This window comes from Phalacrocorax carbo, chromosome 8 (assembly GCF_963921805.1).
Source record: "Phalacrocorax carbo chromosome 8, bPhaCar2.1, whole genome shotgun sequence".
Lineage (NCBI taxonomy): Eukaryota > Metazoa > Chordata > Aves > Suliformes > Phalacrocoracidae > Phalacrocorax > Phalacrocorax carbo.
Window position 1 is genome coordinate 23,274,508 of NC_087520.1, and position 24,495 is coordinate 23,299,002.

General features: G+C 44.4%; 1 protein-coding gene across 3 annotated transcripts in view; it reads right to left on the minus strand.

The window, feature by feature from the left end:
- The window catches only part of RANBP10 (RAN binding protein 10), a 93,019-nt gene that overhangs the window by 12,256 nt on the left and 56,268 nt on the right, over positions 1-24,495 (minus strand). For all 3 annotated transcript variants that reach the window (XR_010374227.1, XM_064459123.1, XM_064459122.1), the window contains exons 5-10: positions 22,364-22,386; positions 16,356-16,540; positions 10,601-10,713; positions 7,895-8,003; positions 6,940-7,088; positions 737-932 (exon numbers count right to left, since the gene is read on the minus strand). Coding sequence is in view for 2 of the 3 variants with exons in the window: in XM_064459123.1 (XP_064315193.1) it covers positions 737-932; positions 6,940-7,088; positions 7,895-8,003; positions 10,601-10,713; positions 16,356-16,540; positions 22,364-22,386 (775 nt within the window). In the remaining variant the exon portion in view is untranslated. The remainder of the gene's footprint in view (positions 1-736; positions 933-6,939; positions 7,089-7,894; positions 8,004-10,600; positions 10,714-16,355; positions 16,541-22,363; positions 22,387-24,495) is intronic.

Below are 24,495 nucleotides of genomic sequence, written 5' to 3' on the forward strand. Positions count from 1 at the left end.
CCAGCTGCAATCAGCAAGAGATTCTACTAATCACAAGGGTATCCCCTGCTCTGGCAGGGCCTCAGACAGCCCTGCAACACCAACCTGGAAAGTGAGCCCAAGAGAAGCTCAGTTCTCACCATGGCTCAGTATGCTCCACACTCCAGTAAATGCAGCAGTAACTATCCCCCTCTCCTGGACCGCCTATGCCTTCTTGGAGAAGCGAGGCTTTCTAAAGGTCTGACTTGCTGTCACAAGCATGAAACCAATTACAACTGATTCAGAGACTTGACTGGAAGGAACTGGGCAACCCATAGAGGTAGCCCAAGAAAATTACTCAAGAGGTCAATGCACCAACCCAGTAATATCTTAAGCTGCTGCCTCACCCACAAAAACACAGGCAAGCTGCTTAGCAGCAGTAATGGACTAGGTGAGGCATCAGTAACAGCTCAGTGGGAGAGCTTCTATGCAAACTATCATGTTGGGCTCTGATGGCATCAGTTTAATGGGACAGCTTGGTGCTTGAAACAAGAACATCATAATGTTCCTTATGAGATGACCCTCCAAGCCTGAGCCAGAGCAGCGGAACTGGAACAGCTTGTGTCTGCTGGGAATAGTAGTGACCTTGTAGATAAGAAGAGTTACTCTGTTGTTCAAAAGAGCAGGACAGATGCCCTTCTGGCTCCTAAGAGAGCAGACCGAGCCCCCCTCCCACCATCTCACCCTCCTCAGGCATCTACAAAGGAAAAAACAATACCTGGTTTCTTGGTTACTTGTACTACTGTGCTGCTGAGATTTGGTAGAATCTGTAGAATTGGACTCAGAGTAGTTCACAGATGAGGGGGAGGAGGAGGAGGAAGATGAAGATGACGAACTCAGTGTTGGGTATTTACTGTGACTCTGTTTGCTTTTTGTGGACATGACTCCATTGCTACAGGTTGGACTATCTGCTCCTGAAAGTCAAGAACAGGAAAAATGAGGACTGACAATATTGCTCTATTGTGAAGTCAACAATTTAGAAAGAGAAGCAGACCCCAAAGGAAGAAAACAAAATAATACGGCAGATCTTAAATTATTATTTATTATTCTTATATTCAAAAGGGTTTAGAGAAAACACAAATGAATATGGAAGGAACCCCACTGCTCACCGGCAACACCTGAGCTTAAGGAAGTTCCAAAAATGGGCTGTAAATAAGAGTCTGACAGAACCAGCTCACACAAGCACAGAAATTATTCTTAAAATATGAAGCATGGATGGTTTGTAAAGAAGTTTACAAACCTTCTTCTCACCAACCCAAATATTTCTCATAAATCGTCTATCCAGAAAACTATGAAAGCACAGGTAAAAACTGGGCCACAAGAAGAACTCTGCAAGCAGAACTTCCCAGGCTTTTCACAACCTATCTTACATTAGGGATATACTTCAATCACACAACACTCAACAAATTACAACAATCCTCTCAAAAATCACAAGCTAACCTTCCTTGAACAGACATCACTGAAAGGAGAGTCAGGCTTGAAATCACATCCTCTCTCCCATAAAAGGTGGCTATCAAGCTGTGGAACTTGCTGACACAGGACACAAACCAGAAGTTTTATACAGATTCAGAAATTACTGGCTAAACCTACAGGGGCTATCTAATACCAAGACAACTGCAAATCATGAGGGGCTCAAATAATATTTCAGGAAAACCTCACTATGGGCTTGCCTTCTTCCTAGGTAACCAATATTGACCACAGGGTCTTGACCAGATGATGTGACCTGGCATGGCTGCTCCTCCAGAAGTGATGGTGATATATCCAAATTCATCAGCTGATCCCACAATCATATTTATAGCTAGGGAATTTATTTATATTTTTATCATGACAACACAACGATTAAAACAAAAAGCCATTTTGTGCATTTTAATGACAAGGACGCAATAGACTGTGCACAACAGTTCTGCTTAATCTTTGAAACATGATTGATGAAATTAACACACTTTTGAAAGCGCTAAGGTCTGACAGAGAGCACTGTGGAAGGTGGTGTCCCATGTATGGAGACAAAAAGCAGCCTAGGGAGTGATAGTGACCAGGAGGGCTGCAACCACAGTGTGAGGCAGTAGTGTGCGCAGAAGGGCGTGCAGGAAGGACGTCATCACCCTACCAGCTCAAGAGGCGAGTTCAGTTGGTGGTCACCACCCTCTCAGAAGGAGCTTAGCTATGGAATTCACCTGGCAAAAAGCCATGTCCGCTGCACTCGCCAGAATGGATATGGCAACCTAGACAGAGCTCCCACGAAAACATGCAGCCACCCAGGTCTCAGGCTGCAGGGTGCCAGAGTCTTTCCCTGGTAATGGATGGCAGTACTGAGAACAGCCATGTGAGGTGTGACCAGCTGGATGACCTGCTCAGCCTGGTGGCAGAACTATGAGAAGTAGAACGGTTATGAGCATGAAGGAGTCAAAGAGATAGGCTGGTGGAACCATGCTGTGCCCTCCATGAGACAGACAAAGGAACAGCCACCAGAAAAAAAAAAAAAAAACAAGACCAAGGGGATCCTGTATCCTCCCCCCACCAGGCAGAAGGCAGTAGCTTAAAGGAAAGGAGTGAATGGAAGCAAGTCCATGCTCAGGGTGTCAGGCGAAGCCCCTCCTTGCCCACCTCACCCTCCCAGGTGCCTCTGTACAACAGGTGTGAGGCTCTGGATATGGAAGGCCAGTCAATGGATGATGTAGATGATGGTCCATCTACACCAGAGGTTGGCCCAGGGTCAGAAAGGCCTAACCCCTGTATCATGACCACCTCCACAAGGAAGACAAGATGGGTTATAGTTGTAGGTGACTCCCTTCTGAGGGGAACTGACGGTCCAATATGCAGGATGGACCCTCCTCCAAGGGAAGTATGCTGCCTCCCTGGGGCCCGGGTTAAGGACGTCACTAGGAAGCTTCCTAGCCAGAACAGCCCTTGGGCTATTACCCATTACTGCTCTTCCATGTGGGTGGTGATTAAACCACAACAAATAGCCCAAGGGATATCAAAAGAGACTTCAGTGCCTTGGGATGGTTGGTGAGGGAATCTGGATCATAGGTTATTCTTTCCTCTCTCCTTCCAGCTGTGGGCAGTGACATTGGAAGAAACAGAGACACCCAGTCTATTAATCCATGGCTCCAAGGCTGATGTCAGTGCCACAATTTGGGGGTTTTCGATAACAGGATGGCCTACACGGCATGAGGCTTGTGGGCATCAGATGGGATTCACCTCTCTTAAAGGGGGATGATGGTCTTTCCACACAAGCTAGCAGGGCTCATTGACAAGAACTTTAAACTAGACCTGAAGCAGGAGGGAAAAAATATCAGGCTTGCCCGTGACAAGCTCTGGCATGACACGTCAAGGTTAGAGGGTCGGAGTGCTACTGAGGGCCTTCAGCCTGTTGCTCTGAGATGTGCTGGCTACACTGCAGCACAGTTGAAGTGTTGGGGAGATGAGCTGGGGGCTCCTGAGCTAATAGGAGCCAAGATGGAAACACCATGGAAATACCTCAAAGGAACTAAGGGGCATTCCTCTGAGAAGGTGACACAGCCAACAGCCCTGCTGAAGTGCCTCTACACTAATGCACACGGCATGGGAAACAAACAGGAGGAGTTGGAAGCCACCGTGCTGCTAGAAAGCTATGACCGGACTGCCATTACTGAAACTTGGTGGGACGAATCACGACTGGAAAGTGGCTGCTGATGGCTGCAGGCTGTTCAGAAGGGACGGGTGAGGAAGGAGGGGCAGAGGTGTTGCCCTTTACATAAAGAAATGGATAGTGTGAAGAGCTGTCTCTGAAGAATAGCCACGAGCAGGTCGAAAGCTTATGAGTAAGAACCAGAGACTGAGGCAACAAAGGGAACCTTGTCGTTGGTGTCTGTTACAGGCTGCCTAATCAAGGGGAGCCGATTGACAAAGCCTTCTTCCTCCAGCTCCAGGAGGCTTCGCACTCGCAGGCTCTCATCCTACTGGGGGACTTCAGCAACCTCAACATCTGCTGGAAAAGTAGCAATATTGGACCTGATGGTCACCAATGCAAGTGCAGTGGAAGCAGGGACAGGTATCCTGGGAAGAGTACAGGGACACTACCCGGTTGTGTAGGGTTGGGGTCAGGAAGGCCAAGGCATGGCGGGAGCTGAATTTGGCAACGGACGCAAAGAATAGCAAGAAGGGCTTCTACAGGTATGTCAACCAGAAAAGGGAGGTCAAAGAAAGAGTACCCTCTCTGATGAGCAAGGGTGAAAACTGGTAACAATGGATGAGGAGAAGGCTGAGGTACCCAACAATATTTTTGCCCCAGTGTTCACTGGCAACCTCTCTTCCCACACCTCCCGAGTGGATGGACCACAAGGTGGGGGGGGTCTGGGGAGCAAAGCCCCTCCCACTGTAAGAGAAGACCAGGTTTGTGACCATCTGAGGAACTGAATATACATAAGTCTATGGGACCTGATGAGATGCATTCCAGAGTCCTGAGGGAATTGGCTGATGTAGTTGCCAAGCCACTCTCCATGACACCTGAAAAGTCATGGCAGTCAGGTAAAGTCCCGGGGCACTGGAAGAAGGGAAGTATTGCAGCCATTTTCAAAAAGACAGCAAGGAGTACCCTGGGAACTACCAACCTGTCAGCCTCCCCTCTGGGCCTGGGAAGATCATGGAACAGGCCCTGCTAGAAGCTGTGCTAAGGCACATGAAGGACAGGGAGGTGGTTTGAGACAGCCAGCATGGCTTCACCAAGGGCAAGTCCTGCCTGACCAACCTAGTGGCCTTCTGTGATGGAGCGAATGCATCAGTGGACAAGGGAAGAGCAGCGGATGTCGTCTGTCTCGACTTCTGTAAGGCCTTTGACACAGTCCCCCACAGCATCCTTCTCTCTAAACTGAGGAGATACGGATTTGATGGGTGCACTGTTTGGTGGATGAGGAATTGGTTGGATGGTCGCATCCAGAGGATAGTGGTCAATGGCTCAATGTCCAGATGGAGATCAGGGACAAGTGGTGTCCCTCAGTACTGAGACCAGTACTGTTTAATATCTTCATCAGCGACGCAGACAGTGGGATTGTGTGCACCCTCAACAAGTCTGCAGTGACACCAAGCTGAGCTGTGCAGTTGACACACCAGAAGGACGGGATGCCATCCAGAGGGACCTGGACAAGCTGGAGAGCTGTGAGAACCTCATGAGGTTCAACAAGACCAAGTGCAGGGTCCTGCACCTGGGTCGGGGCAACCCCCGATATCAATACAGGCTGGGGGATGAAGGGATGGAGAGCAGCCCTGCAGTGAAGGACCTGGGGGTACTGGTGGACGGAAAGCTGGACATGAGCCAGCAATGTGTGCTCACAGCCCAGAGGGCCAACCGTATCCTGGGCTGCATCAAAAGCAGCGTGGGCAGCAGGTCGAGGGAAGGGATTCTGCCCCTCTGCTCCACTCTAGTGAGACCTCACCTGTAGTACTGCTCTGGAGCCCTCAGCACAGAACAGCCAAGGACCTGCTTGAGTGGGTCCAGAGGAGGGCCACAAAAATCATCCGAGGGCTGGAGCACCTCACCTGTGAGGACAGGCTGAGAGAGTTGGGATTGTTCAGCCTGGAGAAGAGAAGGCTGCAGGGAGACCTTATTGTAGCCCTTCAGTACTTAAAGGGGGCCTATAAGAAAGACGGGGAAGAGTTTTCAGCAAGGCCTTTTGTGAGAGGACAAGGGGTAATGGTTTTAAACTAAAGGAGAGTAGATTAGGCTAGATATAAGGAAGAAATTTTTTACGAGGATGGTGAATTGCTGGCACAGGTTTCCCAGAAAGCTAGTAGAGGCCCCATCCCTAGAAACATTCAAGGTCAGGTTGGACGGGGCTCTGAGCAACTTGATCTAGTTGAAGATGTCCCTACTCACTGCAGGGGAGTTGGACTACATGACCTTTAAAGGTCTCATCCAAACTAAACTATTCTATGATTCTATATATGAATGCTGTCTTGTGCCGCAGGGGTTTTTTATGCAGGCATCTCCCAGTTTAAAACAGATATTACCAAGAGCTTGTATGGACCGATGGGGTCATTCTAACCATCTAATCAGAAAAGCATACCCAGCATTTCCTGCAACACAATATAGGCACACAAAGATACTGGCTTGCGAAGGTGAGTGACAGCTTGAAGGCAATCAAGTAATTGTCTTCCTTTCCCTGAAATGTTTGCCTCTCCGCAGTTTGTCACACATAGCGGCGGGAATACCAAAACAAAATACACTCAGATGGCTGTGAGCAGCTCAAGGTTCAGGAAGCAGCACAGACTGTTTTCACAGGCTCTGCAGGTCATACTCCCTGGCCCACTCCATCTTCAAAGCTATAGTCAGTAATTACCTAGGGAAGATAGCTTGGGTGTCCTGGTTTATCTTGTTCTTTCCACTTCAAATCCTAAAGTTTCGTTTGCCAAACTGCAAAGAGCTGATGCTTCAGTGATTGGTTTTGCAGGTACAGAGCTGTGGACTTCTCACATGTCTAGAGCTTGCAAGGTAGAGTCCATGGGAAAAGGAGGAGCTCTCATTCAAGGCATCCCCCTAAACTTTTGCTCAGCTGGCCAGAACAGTGCATCTTCTGCTTGGTCCTTAGTGGTAAGCAATTCTTCTGCAGACTCCAAGGTACAGGAAACATCTTGTTTTCCAGACCTCCTCTTACAGCTTGGTCAGTGAAACACTGAGTCACTAGCAGCTGCACTAGAAGGCCACCTTTGAAAGCTTCTTTATTCTGAAACAAGACCTGCCCTGCAGACAATTGTCTGTGGAAAATAACTAATGCAAAACCAATTTTGTAACAGTATACAGACACCTATGACAACAGTATGTCCTCTCAGCTGGGTATCAGAAGGGAGCATTTCACAGAATAATGTACAGAAAGTAGAAGGAAATGGACAGCAGTCCATTTAACATTTACTCTTCTCACCAGGAAACACAGAAAACACACTTACCGGTACTATGAACATGTGAGTTGCTTGATCCATGTCTAGGACTTAAGCTGGGGGACCCGGGGTAACTGTCCTGGGATCTGGGGCTGCGGGCACTGAAACAACGTACTTCACTGTCTGTCCCATTCACCATCTCCACAAACTGCCGACACCTGATTTCATAGGAGGGAAGAAGGAGAAAAGGGTGCGTGACAGCCAGGATGCTCTGCATTGAGGTCTCCTCTGTTACTGGGTGGAGAAGTCCTAGAAACTGCATAGGAATTAAATTTCTTGGCTTTGAAAATGACATTTCAGACTCCTGGTACCTTTGTATTGTGAGTGCTCTGATAATGCAGGAGTGCTCTGATAATGAAGGAGTTCAGAAATTGCAACTTTGATGCTAACGAATGTTGAGACATTCCCAAAAAGCAAGTCTATTTCCATTGCACTAAGAAGAAACCTTTCCTTTACAGCATGCTTTCATCTCCACCACCTCTGCAGGTACTCCAAAATTGAATTGTGGGTTTTTTTTTCAGGAATAAGATACTAAATCTGCCACGCATCATGGTTCTCCCACTACTCCAACAGCCTAGAAATACTGGTGGCCAATGGGAAATAGACAAGGAAGGGTAAAAAAAATGCAATATCCACAGTGACAGTGAGGACAGCTCCCCATTTAGCTTTACTGGGAACTGCCCTTACACAACCCAGGAGGCTGGGAAGACCCACCTATGTCTGATCTCACAAGGCAAGACCATAGGCAAGACCATACTAGGTCTGAGCAGCAACCAAAGGGCTACGTCTACATTGCTACAAGCACTGTGCAAAGGAGTGAACCAACATCCTCTCCCACCTGCTCCCAAATGGATCTCAAACAGTTTGAAGGTATACAGCCAGACTGGATGGCTGGACAGTCTCTTTCTTCTCTCCTTCACCTACAGATTTCAGCATTAGGGAGTATAAAGCTATTCATACTTACTTTAACATGAAGAGCAGGTTGGGGTTATGTTCTAGGAGGCCAGGATAGAGCTGCTGGGTGGCTTCTATAGCCTCTCCCACTCTGCCTGCTAATACTAGCTTCTGTATTCCTGAAAGCAAAAGGAGACCTATTGACACACAGGACCAGTCAACAAGAACGGCCAGAAGAGTTGTCTCACGTATACCACACAGCTCTCCACTACCACCTTGCACAAGGGCTAGGGAGAACTGGGGACCACTTTCTGTTCATTATGGATGAGGAAAAGCCTGTAAAAATGAGGCAGAATCTGCTGTAGCTCAGATACACCAAGAGTAGAAGGATCTGAAAGATGAAGTCAGTGTGCTGGGGTGGGGTGCTCTGGGACTTTAGTCACAGAGCTATGCAGCAATGGAAAAGAAAGCAGGACACGACAGCTGGATGTGAGCAAGGAGGTTACTGGGGAAATGACAATTTCAGAGGGGAAGCCCCTAGATCACCCATACCTCACATCCTCTGGCTGTGCATCAGATAAGCTGAACATTCTTAGAGGGTCTGTGGGCTTAAACCATAACACGGTACTGTTTCCCCAATATCCCTACCTCTAAGTAGAAAGTAATTATACCAACAAAACTGGGTTCCTGCAAGTCCCACCTCAATGTATTCCCAGAGAAGTAACCTGACCTGCAGTGAGGATATGGCACCTGTAAGCTAGCTCCAAGAATCAGCTATTGACTAAGCTAGAAACAGCTCAACAAGTTGTACGCCTCTAGAAGGTGCAAAGATACAAGGCAGAAGCCATCTATCATCCTGGGTGTTCATGTTGCACTTATGGGATGTATGTTCCTTCAGTGCATCAGATGACACAAGTGCAAGACTTGAACACTCAGAGGCGCTGCTGATCTACAGAGGTTCACATTTTATTTCTTTTCTAAGTGTACTTAAAACTGAAAACTATGCATTGCACTTCCCACTCTGTTTTTCCAGGACTCCTTACAAACAACAGAGAGGAGGTTTCATCTGTGAGGTCCTTTGCAAGCAAAGGCTCTAATCACAACAGGCTGTGACTTTAGCAAGTCATGAGCAGTTGAAAGCCCAGCCTGGTGACCCTCATCAGCAATCCCCAGTAACAATCTGCAATGACTTGTCTTGGCTCCCACCTCTCAGTGTCTATTTGCTTGTTACTGTAGCTGAAAGCTAAAACCAGAGACGTGGCTCTCACACCAATGAGTGTTGCACAGTCTCCTTCATTTCACTCTCTGCTTCTTCTCTGACTGGCATGTCCATTTTCATGTCTCACTACTTTTGACAGCTCTCTTCTTTGCCTTGTTGGGCAACTCTCACAGACATCACTGTTTTTGTTTTCCCATCTGTGTTTTCCTCACACCTTCTATTTAAGTCACAACTTCAGAGCATTATATTCCTCCCCTCCATCTGCCTTGTCACCTGTCCTCAGACAAGCAAGACTGCGCTGTCTTGTGTGCATCCCATAACACTTTACCAATTAAAACTACACCAGCAAGAACACTGGCTGGGGTCAGGTTGCATAATGCATGACCTGGAAAGCACAAAACCCATCTGTACTAACAGGCAGCAACTACAAGTTATTCTGGGTACTAAGCAGAGTCCCCAGATGAACCTGAATGCTGGCTAAGCATATGTAACGTATAGAGAGCAAGCTACAAAGGGGCACAATGCGCCTGATACATAACAGTCACATGAGAAAGGGTTCACAAAGGGAAGGGAAATGCACAGAGCGGGACGCAGCCTGTATTCAACAGCCAGGAGAATGCAGAAAACACACCAATGTTCTGTGACTCTGAAAACTGAGCCTGTGAATAGAAAAGCTGAAAAAAAGTACAGCAGGAGAAAGCTCCAAGCCTTATTCTGCAGGAACCAAAAGCACTTAACAGACTAACCAACTGAGAGATGAACCACTTCAGAGAAAACAGCAGTAACCAACCCAGACACAGAATATGAATTCTTTACCTAGCACGAGCTAAACACATTGGCTGTGAATTTACAAAACCCTTAGCATGCAAAAAATTTACCTGAAGACAAAATGTGCAAAGGACTGGAAGACTCAAGTCAAAACAGATTGATGTGTCTGGGTCCCTATGACCATGCTAATGAAACTGCCCCCGCTGCAACAGACTGCATCGAAGAACCCAAATCCAAAGGGATCTCTGGTGCACAGTTGACTTCAGCTCACGTAAAGTCCAAGGTAACCAGTTCCCTTCTCCATCAATTTGGCTCTGCCCCCAAGAAAGCACGTTCTGCCCTTTGTATTACGTTTAGCCTGATGTGTGAAACTGCTGGACTCAAAGCCAAGGGTCACCTCATCTCTGCCAGGATTCAGCTATTCATTTTCAACAAGATTGAGGAAAACTAACCAAGTTGATCAGGCAGCTTAGCGTTTTCACCACTGCCAGGCATTCAGGTCATTTCTCAGAGCAGATAGGCAAAGGAAAAAATAACGCAGTTCTTCAGCCAAAGCCAGCAGAGGGTGGAGGGGACACAGTGACGATGGGAAAAGTGATCCCAGCTGTGGTCCCCAAGCTCTGCTGTCCCCCAGGCAGCAACACTAAGTCAGCAGTGTGCTGTGGACAGCTTTGTACTGTTCTGGAATAACTCTTCAACTTCCATAGCATTGCATTTTCTCTGCACAGTCCTGAAGGTGACACGCAGTCAGCATGCCACACTTCGGGAACAACTACCCAAGATACTTACTTTGTCTATTCTTTATTGAGGTCTGTTCTTCCTGGATTGTGGTGTCTGTGACTCTGGCAAAGGCAGTTGCTGTTGAACAGTACCCATGATGAACCAAATAGGATGAAACCATACTAGAAAATAAGAAAATACACACAGATGAAGAGGCATTGGTAAAACAGGGTAATCACACTGGACAGAAAAAATTAACACAACAGAAGTTGCAATATCAGTGACCAAACTCAGCTTGCTTAGGACATAACCAGGGTCCTACTTCTGGGTCCAGACAGTGTAAACTTACAAGATAGGTACCTGGTCCTCAGCCTGGGGGGGTGAAGATTCCCTGTGCATACACAGTATTTGATTATTTAATTACTGCTGTCCAAGGGTCACTTGTAAGAGCTCAGTACTGTGTTACTGCCTGTGACATCCTATATAGACATAAAATCTGAACCTCAGAGAGGCTTATGGCTTTCAAGTAGATCTCAAAAAAAAAAAAAAAAATTCTGGTCCTGAATTTCTTCCATCACTTATTTTGCCAGCAATTATATCTTTGGTAGTTGAATCTCCCTATGAATTCTACACATTCACAGATGCTTTTATCTGCTGATTTACAAAGGGTACACTGTCAGCATTGACTTTACAAACATTAAGTTGTATTTTCAAAAAAATGCTGGGGGGTAGGTAAGGAAGTAGTATCACTGTCAGAGAACAAACACAACAAAAATGTCTTTCTGAACAGACCATTTCTAAAGCACTTGTGTCTTTCCAGGATATGTCAGGTAGGTGTTAATGCTCAGTGGACTTTTAAGAAAACCTGAAATGGCAGCACAGGTTTTCAAGGCTTCTAGTGATGAATCCCAAAATAGACTTCTCGTGATGAAGCTGGTATTGATCCGATCAAGTCACAGCTTGAAACACACATTTAACTTAGCTACTTTCAGTACAAGAAAGAAGTATTTTATGAGTCAGCAATAATTTTCAGGTGTAACATTGTAAGCAGGTGTGTAACTTTTAAACTTGTTTTAAAAACAAGTGCTTCTGACCACTGTTGGTAGAAGGCATGCCCTTTGCCCTTGGCATGGTACAGGTAGGTGTAATAAAGCGCACAGCAGCCAGGCCGCTGTGGATCAGCCAGGCCGAAACACTAAACACAGCAATCAAGGCTGTCAGGAACAGAGGGGAAAAGCCAACTCCTGCTTCAGTGTAATTGGGTAGCCAGAGTCAGAGGCTCAGCACTGTGGAGATTTAAATGCTCTACAAAGCTGCACAAAACCCGAGCTCCTTCCTATACCACTGCTGCCTGCATCACAGGAAGTGTCCCTACATGGGTACACAGCAGTATTACAAACTGGTCACTATGCCAGGCTCATTTTCAGCAATGGCTTATCAGTTCTGTGTCTCAGCTACTTACTACAGCAGTGCTGCACACTCAGACATTCAGCAACATGTTTGCAGCCAGCGGTACCTCTCCTGAAGTTCAGGGTGAAAATTATTGCACCCCACTGTAACCTATGTGACATGTTTGTGCAGACAACAAAAGCCTTTCAGAATCCCAGGGTCTTCAAATGAAGTTTTTACCGCTTGGGAGCCATGGTTGAAACTTGTTGAGAACAGAATCGCTCAAATCACAGGAGCAGCTATCTCTGTGCTGCACCTAGGGGTCCTTCTCTCACATAGAGCAGCCATGGTGGTGGTAGAGAGGCTTGTACCATCCATGGCTTTTCTTCTTCAAAACAGAACTCGCCTGCATGCTTCTCTGTACAAATTACATTAAGTTCTTCTCATTCTGCATGGTAACAATTAGATCTCAAACGAACAGTACAAAGTCCTCCCGTTTTATCAGAAACAGGGAGCTACACCGTTCTCCCATGGTCAACCACACCAGTTGATCTCAAGTCTCAGATGACTCCTACTCAGATTGTTCATAGCAAGAGCTAAAAGGATTAGAGATCCTGTAAGACTGTAACAACACACAAAGAAGATGAGTTATCCATGTGAGTCCCTTTCAAGGTTTCAACTGCTTGAAAACCTTATCAGATCAGCCTCTCTGGTGACAGCATATCCAGGAGTGCAACACAGATGAATGCATGATGTAATGCATCTCGTGATGCTTAATTGCACAGTTAGAGGTTAAATAAGATAGTACGAAACCTACTAAAGCCACGGGACAAATTAACATTGTCCCAGGAGCGCCAAAGGAGCTTCAACCTGAAACAGCTGTACCGCTAACGTGAGGATGAGCTCTGACTTAAGCATAGCTATGGAGAGGAGGAAGGTGGGAAACGTGATGCTGATTCTTAAAAAGAAAACCAAAAGAGGTATAAAGAACTCCAGAGTGGTGACTCTGACACCCCAACCATGCATGTCAGAAGAAACAAGTCTGGAGAACACAAGGAACAAACATGGAGATAAACTGGTCCTATTGCAGAATAATCAACAATTTTTGTAAACTGAAGTCATGGCTCTCTGATTTGGTGACATTTTTGGAGGGAGTCAGAAAGCAGGCAGAAAAGAGATACTTTTGCAGTCCACTTGGTTGTCCAAAGGTATTTTACAGAGTCTTTCAGCAAAGGCTCTTGAAGAAACTGTGCTACCACGTGATATAAGGAAAGGTCCAACCTGGCTAAATATTCAGTTCAATAACTGGGTGGCAAAAATCAGTCAGTTTTATCACAGAAGGGAAAAAAGACTGGAGTGCCAGAGGAACCTATGCTATTGACATATTGACAAAACTAAGCTCGACAGACCAATGCTCTCACCCAATGCAGGTGGCTTTTATGTTCAAAGAGGCAGGGCACAGACTTTTTTTCCTAAGTAAGTTGCCTTTTGAGCACTAAAAACTAAGTATTTCCATGTAAATATCGATGATCTTCATTCTCTTTGACTGCTAAGCAAGCTTTCCAAAAACAGATCCTGTCTTTCCACAGCCTGACAAGACACGTTGCAGAGTGTGGAATGACTCCATAAAGTCAACAATCCAGTATATCAGAATGAAAATTAATGTTAAAGCCAAAAATTTAACACAGTTTTAAGACTTTAGGCACATCCATGCTGGGCCAGACCAAACATCCAGTTAGCCCAGTGCTTGTACCTCCCAAATGGCAAAAGCAAATGCCTAGGAAACGATAAAGGAACAAAGCAAAAATGAAATTATATTTTTCTCCATAACCCTTCCAGCTTCTAATGATTTGTCAGATACTCCCTGTCCTAGAGGTGATATCTCTCTACATTGTAGTTCCAATAGATTTTTCTTTCTAATAATGTCTGCAGTCACTTTTTGAATCCATGCAGTTTTCATGATACCTTATGGCAGAGTCTGAAAAAAAGGTCTCCTTTATTTTTCCTAAATGTGCCACCCAGGTAACTTCACTTGATGACCTTTAATTCTTGCAGTAGAGAAAACAGTGAAAAATTGTTCCTTCATCACCTTCTGCAGGCTATTCAAGATATGTTTTTTCACACTTCTGCCTTACCCCTCGCAATCATATTCTTCGACACTGTGGGTCTGTATATTTGTTCCTTGCCTTACACCCACCCCATACCATTGCACATCCCATCCTACCTGGGGTTTTTTCCATGCTCTTCTCACTTCTACTACATACTTTTGGAGACAAGAACCAAAACATCACACAGTATTCAAGTTAAAGGTGCACCACATATTCACACAGTGACAGAATTATTTTTGTCCTCTATTTTTCCCCTAACAAATCCTAGTTTGTTTGGTTTTTGGTTTTTTTCTGATTCCTACCAAAGAAATGAGCTTACATTTCAGTGCAATGATTCACCATAACACAAAGACCTCATTCCTCCTGGAGGGTCCCTTCTTCCCAGCCGTTTCTGAACACCCTCAACACCACAGACACTACCAGCATGCATCCAAGTCTCTCTACAGTCTTTTCCTCTCAAAGTGACAATCCCTTACCCACTCATTCCCTCTCTTGTCTCTCTTTTTAAAAACTCATAATCCACATCGGCACATGTGCCCTCAGCCTCTGGCTGCATAGCCCCCTTTAGTTTGCAGCAAAGGAACTTCTCAAAAGCCTTTTGGACTTCCAAGACAGACAGCAGCCCAGGAACCATATCCATGTGTCTGCTGGCTCCTCTTTGCAAAACCCACATCTTATTTCTCCATGTGCCCAACGCATCTACCGTTCAGTAGTGCTTCTATGGATTTGTCCAAGCCAGGCATCAAGGTTCTCTCAGCCCATTGCTGCCTGACTCTCTTCTAAAACCCTTCCTAAAACATGGCACCATACATACATGCTCCCCTCCTCTTGACCCAAGGCAGTTTGGAGAGAAACTGTTCCACAGCCACAAGCTCATCTGTTTTCTTCTTGAGTCCCATCAGGGCTCTGGGTAAATATCTGATCCCAGAGATTTTCTCCACTTCCCCTCACCTACTTCTTCTAGTGCTTCTTTGATAGACACTTCAATCCCAGACACAGCCTCTGCCAAGTCCCTCACAAAGAAGTGCCCCAGCATGACAACCTGCCTGATTTCTGGACACATAGGCAATAAAGTCAATTGGATATGGTTTTATCTTCCCCAAGGTCTCCTTTTATTGCTGCAATCCTCTACAGGACCTACAAACTCTCTGGCAAGCCTCCTGCTCCTGATTTTTCTTGGAGAAAGATGATGATGATGACGATATCGTCGTCGTCATCATCATCATCAATAGCTTCTGTTAGTTGCTTTTCAAAGGCTTTGCTGGTTGGCTTGAAGTATCTGCAAATAACTAAATATAAGACTAGCAAAAAACAAGAATGATCACATGAATACAATCATTGCTGCATCTAAGCCTCCTGGATGACAGTGATCAATATGAGATGTTTAGGGCAAGAATGTAATAAAAAGGTGAAACACAGAGCTATCTGTAATCAGAAACAGAAGCAACAGCCAGAAATTTGGGTTTTTTAAATATAACTATGGAATTGGCCTCCAGGAATTACTGTGAATATTTAAATGTGCATCTTTTAAAATCCAATTATATTTAAACTACCACAACTTTCTGCAGCAGCAAGTCCCACAATTTCACCATATACTTAATGAAAAAAAATATATTTTTTTAAGCCAGAAGGTGCTTCTTCTCTAATTCTTGTGTTTTGAGAAATAAAAAGTTTTTAGAAATGTGAACAATAATTTTCCTAGCCATACTCTTCGTGGTATATATAAGTGACTGATAGACAACCACAGTCCACCTCCCTCAATTACCTCTTTCCAAGGTGTAGAGCCTTATTCAACTCTGTCTTTCTTCAGGCAGAAAATACTCCTGACCTCTGACAACTCTTGTCAGTTGTTCTCATCAAGTTCCACTCAATCCTTTTTGCAATGGAAAATACATTCAATATTCATAAGTTTACAAAGTGCTACAATTGTGTTTTCGGTTAGGTTGGGTTTGGAAGCCTTTGGTTTAGGCTATTCTTCTTTCATTTCTGAATTCAGCTGACTTACATCCTGGATTTTCTCCTATGTTAGAGTTTTTATGGTGTCCTCTCCACTCCCCTTCCCCCAGTGCATCACCTCAAATTGTATGTTCTTCCATTCCTACAAGCTTTCATGCAGACTTTGGCTGAAAACTTCTCCCATATCTTTTACATTTGAAACAGCAGCAATCTACACAGGAAAGACTATTAAACAACAAAACAGAGGGTAAAACAATTTGAGCAAAATGCACTGACTGTCAGTTTTTGCCATAAGAAAGCATAAATTAGCATAGAAAAGTATTTATAGCCTAAGGAAACAAAAGAAGCTGAACAGCAGAACAGTGACTTACTTCTGCAGCATGGCTTGCCACTCGCCTAGTCTGTCTCCTATGGGAAACCGCTTAATGGTGCTCTGAATCTTCGCTCGCCACTCCCTCATGTAGTCCTCAATGTCGAACACAAATGGCTGCTGCCCAAAGTTGGCATCGACTATCTCTCCTGGAGTCTGGAGACCCACTGTAGGGTAGAGATTTGACTGGGAAGGAAGAAAAAAGAAACTATATTAAACGCAGCTTTCTCTTTCCTGTTCCAGTTGCATGGTTTGGAAAGACAAGAGCTGCTCCTTAATTTGAAACAGCCCTTTAGATACACCTCAAGGAACCCATGACTTATTGTGCAGTTATTAAAAGTTATTGCATAAAACTAGGACAATGGGATCAATACCCCAGCAGTCTGTGATTGATGCCATGACTGCTGTCTATGGCGTGTCTACCTTCTGGCTTAGTTTTCTGCAATTTCTATCGAAGTTCAATAGTCAGTAAGTAAATAATTATAAAAAAAGGAAGAGCCATCATCTCAGTCAGTAGATCTAAGTGTTCTTCACTGCTTCAACTGAACTCACCTATTCCTTAGAAGCTGCTGTCTAAATATTTTACATCTTCAATGAAAAGGGAACGGATGGTAGTGGAACTCTGAGGTTAGGTCTTCAATGATCCCAAGACAGCAAGCCATCCACACAAGAAATTCCACTACTGATAGATTAATTTCATTTTAAGAACAAGCATATGGATCCAAATGGGAGTTCTGACACACCCCCTGTCCCAAAACATTGGGAAAAGACAAAGGTTACCACTGAAAATATCTCTAAAATTCAGCCAGTAATTCAGCTTCCAAAGACGACCATCTAACTGAAAGCAGGTGGAGGAGTAGACCTCTCTCTCCAGGTCAAATCTGCGAGAACTACTACTGGTGGTTAGACAGTCATCCTAAAGAAAGCTAGGATGATTCTCTCATCCTCTATCACAAGGGCAAGGGCTTTCCTACAATTTTCTGGAAAATTTATTAAACTAATTCTTCACTATTGCAGAGACCTGAAACATTGGCAGTGTCATTGACCTCCCCTTGAGGCCTATTGCAGTTGGTTTAATACCTTTTACTAAAGGTATTAAGATTGTTAAGACATGAAACTCAGCAAAATCACGATTCCATTAGCAAAAACAGAGCCTGCATGTTCTGGGAATTGATTGCTTCTCTCTGCTTTCACTGCTGTGGCTACATCTGCAGTACTTATTTGGTTCACCTCTTCCACATCCATATTCCCCGGACAAGAAAGACATTCACAAACAGGGTCCAGCAGAGTTCTGCTAAGATAGTCAAAGGGCTGGAGCGCATGGCATATAAGGAGAGGCTGAGGGAATTAGCTTGGAGAAGAGAAGGCAAAGGGAAAATCTGACTGAAAGTCTTCCACTCCCAAAAGAGAGATGATAAAAGACAAGGAGACAGATTTCTCTCAGAGGTGCTCAGTGAAAGGGCAATGGGCACAAGTTGCAGCCAGGGAAATTCTGAAGGGGCATAAGGAAGAAATTCTTCCTTCTAAGGACGATTAAAGATTGGAACAGGTTCCCAGAGAGATGCAGCATCTCTGTCCTCAGAGATTTTCAAAACTCAACTGGATAAGGTCCTGACCAACCTGCTCTACCTTTGAAATTATAAAATCTCTCTCTCAAAAAAAAAATCTATAAATACAGGCTGGAAATTCAAATCAGAAATCAGGATGATTGCATCACTGCTGACTCAGCATGCCTTCCTCCTTTACTAGTCTCACATCAAGGAAGTCGCTGGGTTAGAGGATGTGCAAAGAAAATACAGCATGATGAAGGAGATGCTACCAGAGGAAAACGTTGTATTTAAAGTCAGTCTCTTCCTTCTTTCAAACCTAGCTGATCAGGAAATATCTCTAATGAGGGATCAGATCTTTTCCACAGTCCATACTTTAGACTTTTTATTAACGTAACTTTATAGTATTATGAACCCAAGGAATCAGACCCCCAAAATATTTGGAAGTTTTAAGTTTTTTAACCCTGTATTTTTCAGCCACTTTTGGTAATGTTCGTCTTTGATTGGAAGCTGGCTAACCCCAACTTGTCTCAGATAATCTTCAAGTTAAAATTCCATTTTCCACATGTAGTATGTGTCCTCGCTGTTGGGAAGCACACATATGTCCACCGCCCTGCCAGAGCCCACACACCAGGCAGACACTTCTCCTGCCAACCTCTTCAGGCCCACCTTCCCTGTGACTTTTGGACCACCTCTCTGATGTTGGTGGCCAATTGCTCACAACTCCCTACTTCATCCTGACTTGTTTTTTAACCTCCTTGTCCCTTTGTGCCCCTGCAATCCCACCCTGAGTTCTTCCACATTCTGCTTTTTTACATTTCCTATTGTTTCAGCAAACTGCCAGGCAGGATAAACTTGATCTGGCCTTGTGTCAATAAGGGAGTTAGGCCTAAGCATTGACTTAAATTTGCGAAGAAGGGGAAAACTCCCTCTGTGGGATATTCACTTCTATTTGCAAGCAGTTATTTCAACCTGTGCTAAGCCAAAATATGATTTTTCCCTCACTGTATATTTGTACAGATGCAAACACTCTTTAGAGGGAACTGAAACAAGCTGAACCAAATATGCTTCACTATGTGTGAGAATTATCACAACCAAATGTGGTTTTCAACTGGAAGTATCCATTTCAACTTCCTAATATTGCAAATATTGAAAAATATTGTCTTTGCCATCTGCCTCTGAAAGGGGAATTTTGCAATAAGAACTGTGAGGAAACAATTTCTAGACTGGTATAATTTTGAAGGATCAGATTAATTCCTTGTGTCATCTCACTGACATACCAACTGTAAAAGTAATTTAAGCTTTAAAGGTGTAAAAGCAACGGGGCTTAATGGCCAAGCTTCTCACTGATGTCAGCTTTGATGTCACACTGGCTGTAATGCTAGAAAAAGCTTTCAGTCTACAGCCCCTCCCCAGGGGATTTTAGTAATTAGGTATGGAACAAAGCCAGAGCCAAAAAATCACAGAAATCACAAAAAATGCGCGTCTAGCCGCTCAAACCAGAGAACCTCAAGGGATAATCAGGTAAGACTGCTGTTTCCATTCCCATTTGCAGTCAAATTTTTAGACTGCAGCTTTAGCAGGTGAAGAATCACAGATTACATTATCTTTCATATGATGGATGTTTTCTCTTCTTTACCTCATAATGAATGGATATTGTGTTTGAGCCTGGATCACAATGCTATAATAAATGAAAAATACCACTTGCACGTTATATCAACTTCAAATTCCCTACTACCTCAAGACTTCTATGATCTCAGACAATAGTCGTATTTAAACCAAAAGTCTATGTTGGGTTTGGCATCCCCTTCTCCAGGAAAGGGCAGTAACCTCAACTGCTTGGAAGAACAGCTAAGAAGCCATGGACTGAGGAAGAAAAAAGGGCCAGAAAAGGACATGGACTACAAAGGTATCTGCAAGGGTAAGGGAAGAAGGCAGTTATTAAAGGGAAGGATACTGGAAAAGGAAGATAGGAATGATGAAAGTCAGGTGCAGGCATCCTTAGGATGAAGCTGCCAGCAGAGCAGCTGAGCCATTTAGCACATGGAGAGGAATGTTCAAAATCCACATGGAGGCAGAAGTCTCCTGTCCTTGCTCACATCCACAGTTCAGTGGTGAAATCACCCAGTCAAGCTTCTCTTGACCTCTTTTTAAAGAGAAATTATCTCATGGCAGATAATTCTCAACAGCAGGAGGCCTATAGAGCATCCACTGTTCTTCCTGGCCCAGAAAAACAGTGTTATGGATTAGTTGCTGCTGTAAAGGCCAGAAGGAGGTTTCCATGGAAAACATCTCTGCAAACTCTGGCTGGTAAAAGACACAGAGATACTACTTAACCATTGGAAACTCTGCCATGAGGCATGTGAATAGCTGATCCCAAAAAGCACCTGACCATATCTTCCTCCAGTTTAACACTAAAACCACATCTCCTCTGCACAGGACACACAAACTTGAGATCCTGTAAGGATGACCTTGTGAGATCAAGAAACAGCAGGATGTGGGGATGTCCTGGGCTCAGAAGAGTTTTGAATTCAACCTCAGCAGCATTGCAAGAACTCTCTGCTGCAATAGCCCTTCCATCTGGTCTACTCCCATGCATCTTCCCCAGCTCTTCATCCCCTGTTTGTAATAGAGACTCAACACTGGTGTGAACAGCCTTCAAGTGCACATTAAATGTATACATCAGCTCACTGCGTACTCCTGGATCAAAAGGATGCAAGTTAAGCTAAGCAGTACAGGTAATTTCAGCCTGTCAAACTGGTGCTGCGAAGCCCTACAGCAACACTTTAGCTGTAAACAAGAAGACAATGGTAATGTGTGTTTGATGCCTATTTTTGATTTATAAGAGCTTAAATAGTAATTATCTATCTATCCATGTATCTATCTATCCATCTATCCCCAAGAAGACTGCTCTCCTCTCAGAAAGAGAAGCAGTCTAGCCAAAGTGAAGACAAAGCAGTGAAAACATGAGAAGGAATACAGTAAAACTGTGACCCCTAATGTAATCTATATCCACAGTGAAAACAAAGAGCACCTAAAACTAAGGGGTATATCATAGAAACATATTCTTGTCATGGATGCAAGTTTGTCAGAAGATCTCAGATCAAAAGGTTAATATCCACGGACAGGTAAAATATTCTTCTACTTTAATAAACTGTACTTGGACCAAGTGAATAAACTACTGCGAAACAACCCACATAAAGAGGGTTTCTGGTTTAGAAGACACTGCAACATTACCAAGTTCAAAGAGCCTACGAACAAAAAAAAAAAAAGTTGTATTGACAGCTGATGTGAAAAGGCAAATTAAGTAACTGGAATGTCCTTTAACACAGACACTGGTGAGATATGGGAGAGACCGGTAAAGCCATAAATTCCACTGGGAAGGTGAACAGGAAGTGCTAGTCATTATTTCTCACAGCACAAAAATTAGAGCAACAAAATAAATTTCTTGGCAGGAGGTGCAAAACAAAGAAATGCAAGTTATCTTCCACAGAACATGGAAGTCAGCGAAGAAAATCAATCACTTTGGAGGCCTAAACAAGTTATGGAAACTAAGAACTTCCTCAGAGGAAATTCAGTTGGGGTTATTAAGTACAGAGACAGGAGCACAACCTCTGGGACAAGAAGACCTATGTATGAGAGAAATGGATGCAGTGGATGTACTTGTGTATGCCTGACCCGGTTTTATCTTCTTTTCCTATACACCTGCTCTTTGTCCAGGAACACTTGGGTCTGAAAAAGAGCAACCATTTTTTTTGTTCATGACCTGCTGTGAAAGTCATGCTTTTGTAAGACCTGACTAGACATTATTACCCGGTGCAACTCAGTTGGTGTCACTGCACTCAAGAATAACTCAGTATCAGGGCTGGTGAATCAGAGGAGTAACTGCCAACCGCACATGGGTGACAAATATATTCCTCCAGCAATTCCACGAGCTGATTACTCATCATGGATGGAGGCTTGACAAAAACCTGTGCAATGAGCCAGCTGAGCCTGAACTTCATTCTCAGAAATACCCTTCCCTAACCACACCATGGAAAGGGAACAACTCCACCACGCCTGCAAGACTTGAATGAGACAGGAAGAAGCTGAGAATAGCATCATTAGGCATTTTTGGGCTCTCTGATGATGGGACATGAGATGACTTTGCACATACACTCCCCACAGTTGAAGGTGCATTTGGAAGAAAGTGACCTGTAATGAAGTTTGAATCCTCACTTTAATTCCAGAAGGAACAACATATTCTTAGAGGTGGTGAGGGATAACAGGAGGCATGTGAGTAGCCCACAAACCCAGCCATAGGATTACAAAATTTCAGGAGAAGGAACATCAACATCATGTAATGTGCGCTAACATTTTTTAACAGGGCATCAAACAGAAAAAAAGATATCACACCCCCATGCTCTTCCCCCTCCCTTCTGTTTGCATCCTTTGTTAAAATACTGAAAATAGGTGTACTTACAGGGAGGTCTGTAAAGGCTATACCTGTGGGGGGAAAAATATTAGAATTAAAAAGACAAAGGATTTTTTCTTCCCTGCTTGGCTACATCCTTATCATTCTACAAAACATTACTGCATTTCAATAAATCCCAGCTCTGACCCTGCATTTCACCACCTGTCATATTTACAAAGAATCTCCCTCCCCAGTCCCCTCCTCTGCCATGTTTTGTGTACCAAGAAAGGTTCAGGGAAAAGCCTACATGTTTCAGACATCTCTCCCAGAAATGGGATTTTCTAAAAAGCAGCTCCTTTTTTCTTTGCTTCTCCCTTTGTTTCTATGAAGGAGTTGAGTTTCAAGACTCACTTTGGCTTTAGAAACAGAGTTTTACTATAATGTTGCTTTGATTTAGGCTATAACTACTTCTCCTTACCAGCCAGAGAGACAGGAATGAACATTCAATGCTTTGCATTACAGCTGAGTAACAGCCATGCAACAGGACCAAGTTGCAGCCAGGAGCACCCGAGAAATACTGTGCAAAGAACAGCTTTATCCTCACTACGCTGCCAGAGTTCCAAATAGAAGAGAGAGAAAAAAAGTATATGGTTTCCATTTTCATTTATGTTTGGCATGCCAGAAAAGAGATACCTACTTAAGCAGAGGCAGACGTTATCTAGGATCGCTAACATAGTTGTGGCCAGAGACAACTCTCAGTTAGAGTCAGGATACCGCTGGGCACAGCTTTGCAGTGTTCTGCATCTGATTTAGATGTGAGCTACCACTCAGAAGGAGGGTGCCTCTCCTCCCTCTCCCGCACCATGTGTGCCTGCATCCACCATGGGTGAGATCCAGCAGCTGGGCAGCAGCACAGTGAGATGGATCGGCCCGCAACAACAGCTGTAACCCACAGGTTTTGGATCACCCTCACCAACAGCACAGGGGAAACTGCTGCCATGCCCTGTTCACCTTACCAGGCTGAGCTTAATTAATGGTTTAAGCCAGCATTTCAGGAGTCAATCTGGAAGCTGCGGCTCAGAGTGCAGAAGTACTCCCAGTAATGGTTTCTGTCCCCAGCCAGAGGAAGGCTGGTATCCACACCAGTACGTGCAGTTCTCACACACATCCCACCTCTCAGCCATGCAGCAATCCTTTCTGGGTGGCAATGAAACAGCTGCACAGAAAGAAGAGTGCATCGTTCTCTGTTTTTAATGTTAGGACTACTTTAACCAAGAGCTGCAATGTAATGTTACCAGATCAGCCTGAAATGGTAATGTAAACCAATTTTAGGAGTCAGCATAGGAAACAAATAACTACTATTCAAAACAGCAGAGATCCAAAATCAATTGCTCGGAAAAAAAAATCCTGAATATTCTACTAAATAAATAGCCAGTAAGGTATAATTTACATCCTACACCTTGTCTGTTGAGTACTCTCTCTACAACCTAACCAAAAATTGTATATACAGTGATGTTGAATACTTCGCTGAGAAGAATGTTCAGTAAGCATTTCTCTCAACCCAGCACTTTGCCCAAATATTGTTCCTCGCTCAAACCTCTTTTTCACTTCCCACTTGTTTTGGTCAGCTGGATGAAAGCTTGTTTCTACCTTTACACCAGAATGAGGACAACCTCCTTGAGTTTGCAGCCCACTGTAGTCCTCCTCTGCCACCCAGGATCACTCGGAGCCGAACGGGGCCTGGCTTTCCCATGACAACTTGTGTAGCTGTACAGCTGGGAGCTGCAGCCAGCACACGGACAAGCATATGATTTTTGAGTGGACTACAAGGTGGGTGGAAAATTGGCCGGACTGTCAGGATTGAAGGGTTATGATCAGCAGCTCAAAGTCCAAGTGTCCCTCAGGAATCGATGGTAGGGCCAGTACAATTTAATGTCTCTACTAAATGACCTGGACAATGGGATGGCATGCACTCTCAGCAGGTTCACAGATGTTACCAAATCGAAGAGTGGAGGGCATACTGCTATTCAGAAAGAGCTCAACAGGCTGGAGAAATGATCCAGCACAAACCTAATGAAGTGCAACAAAACCCGCTGAAGAGCCCTTTGACTAGGTTGTAACATTCCCAGAAAACAGGACAGGCTGGGGCTGAATGGAGAGAAAGCAGATCTGCAGAAAAGGATGCAGGGGGTCCTGCTGGG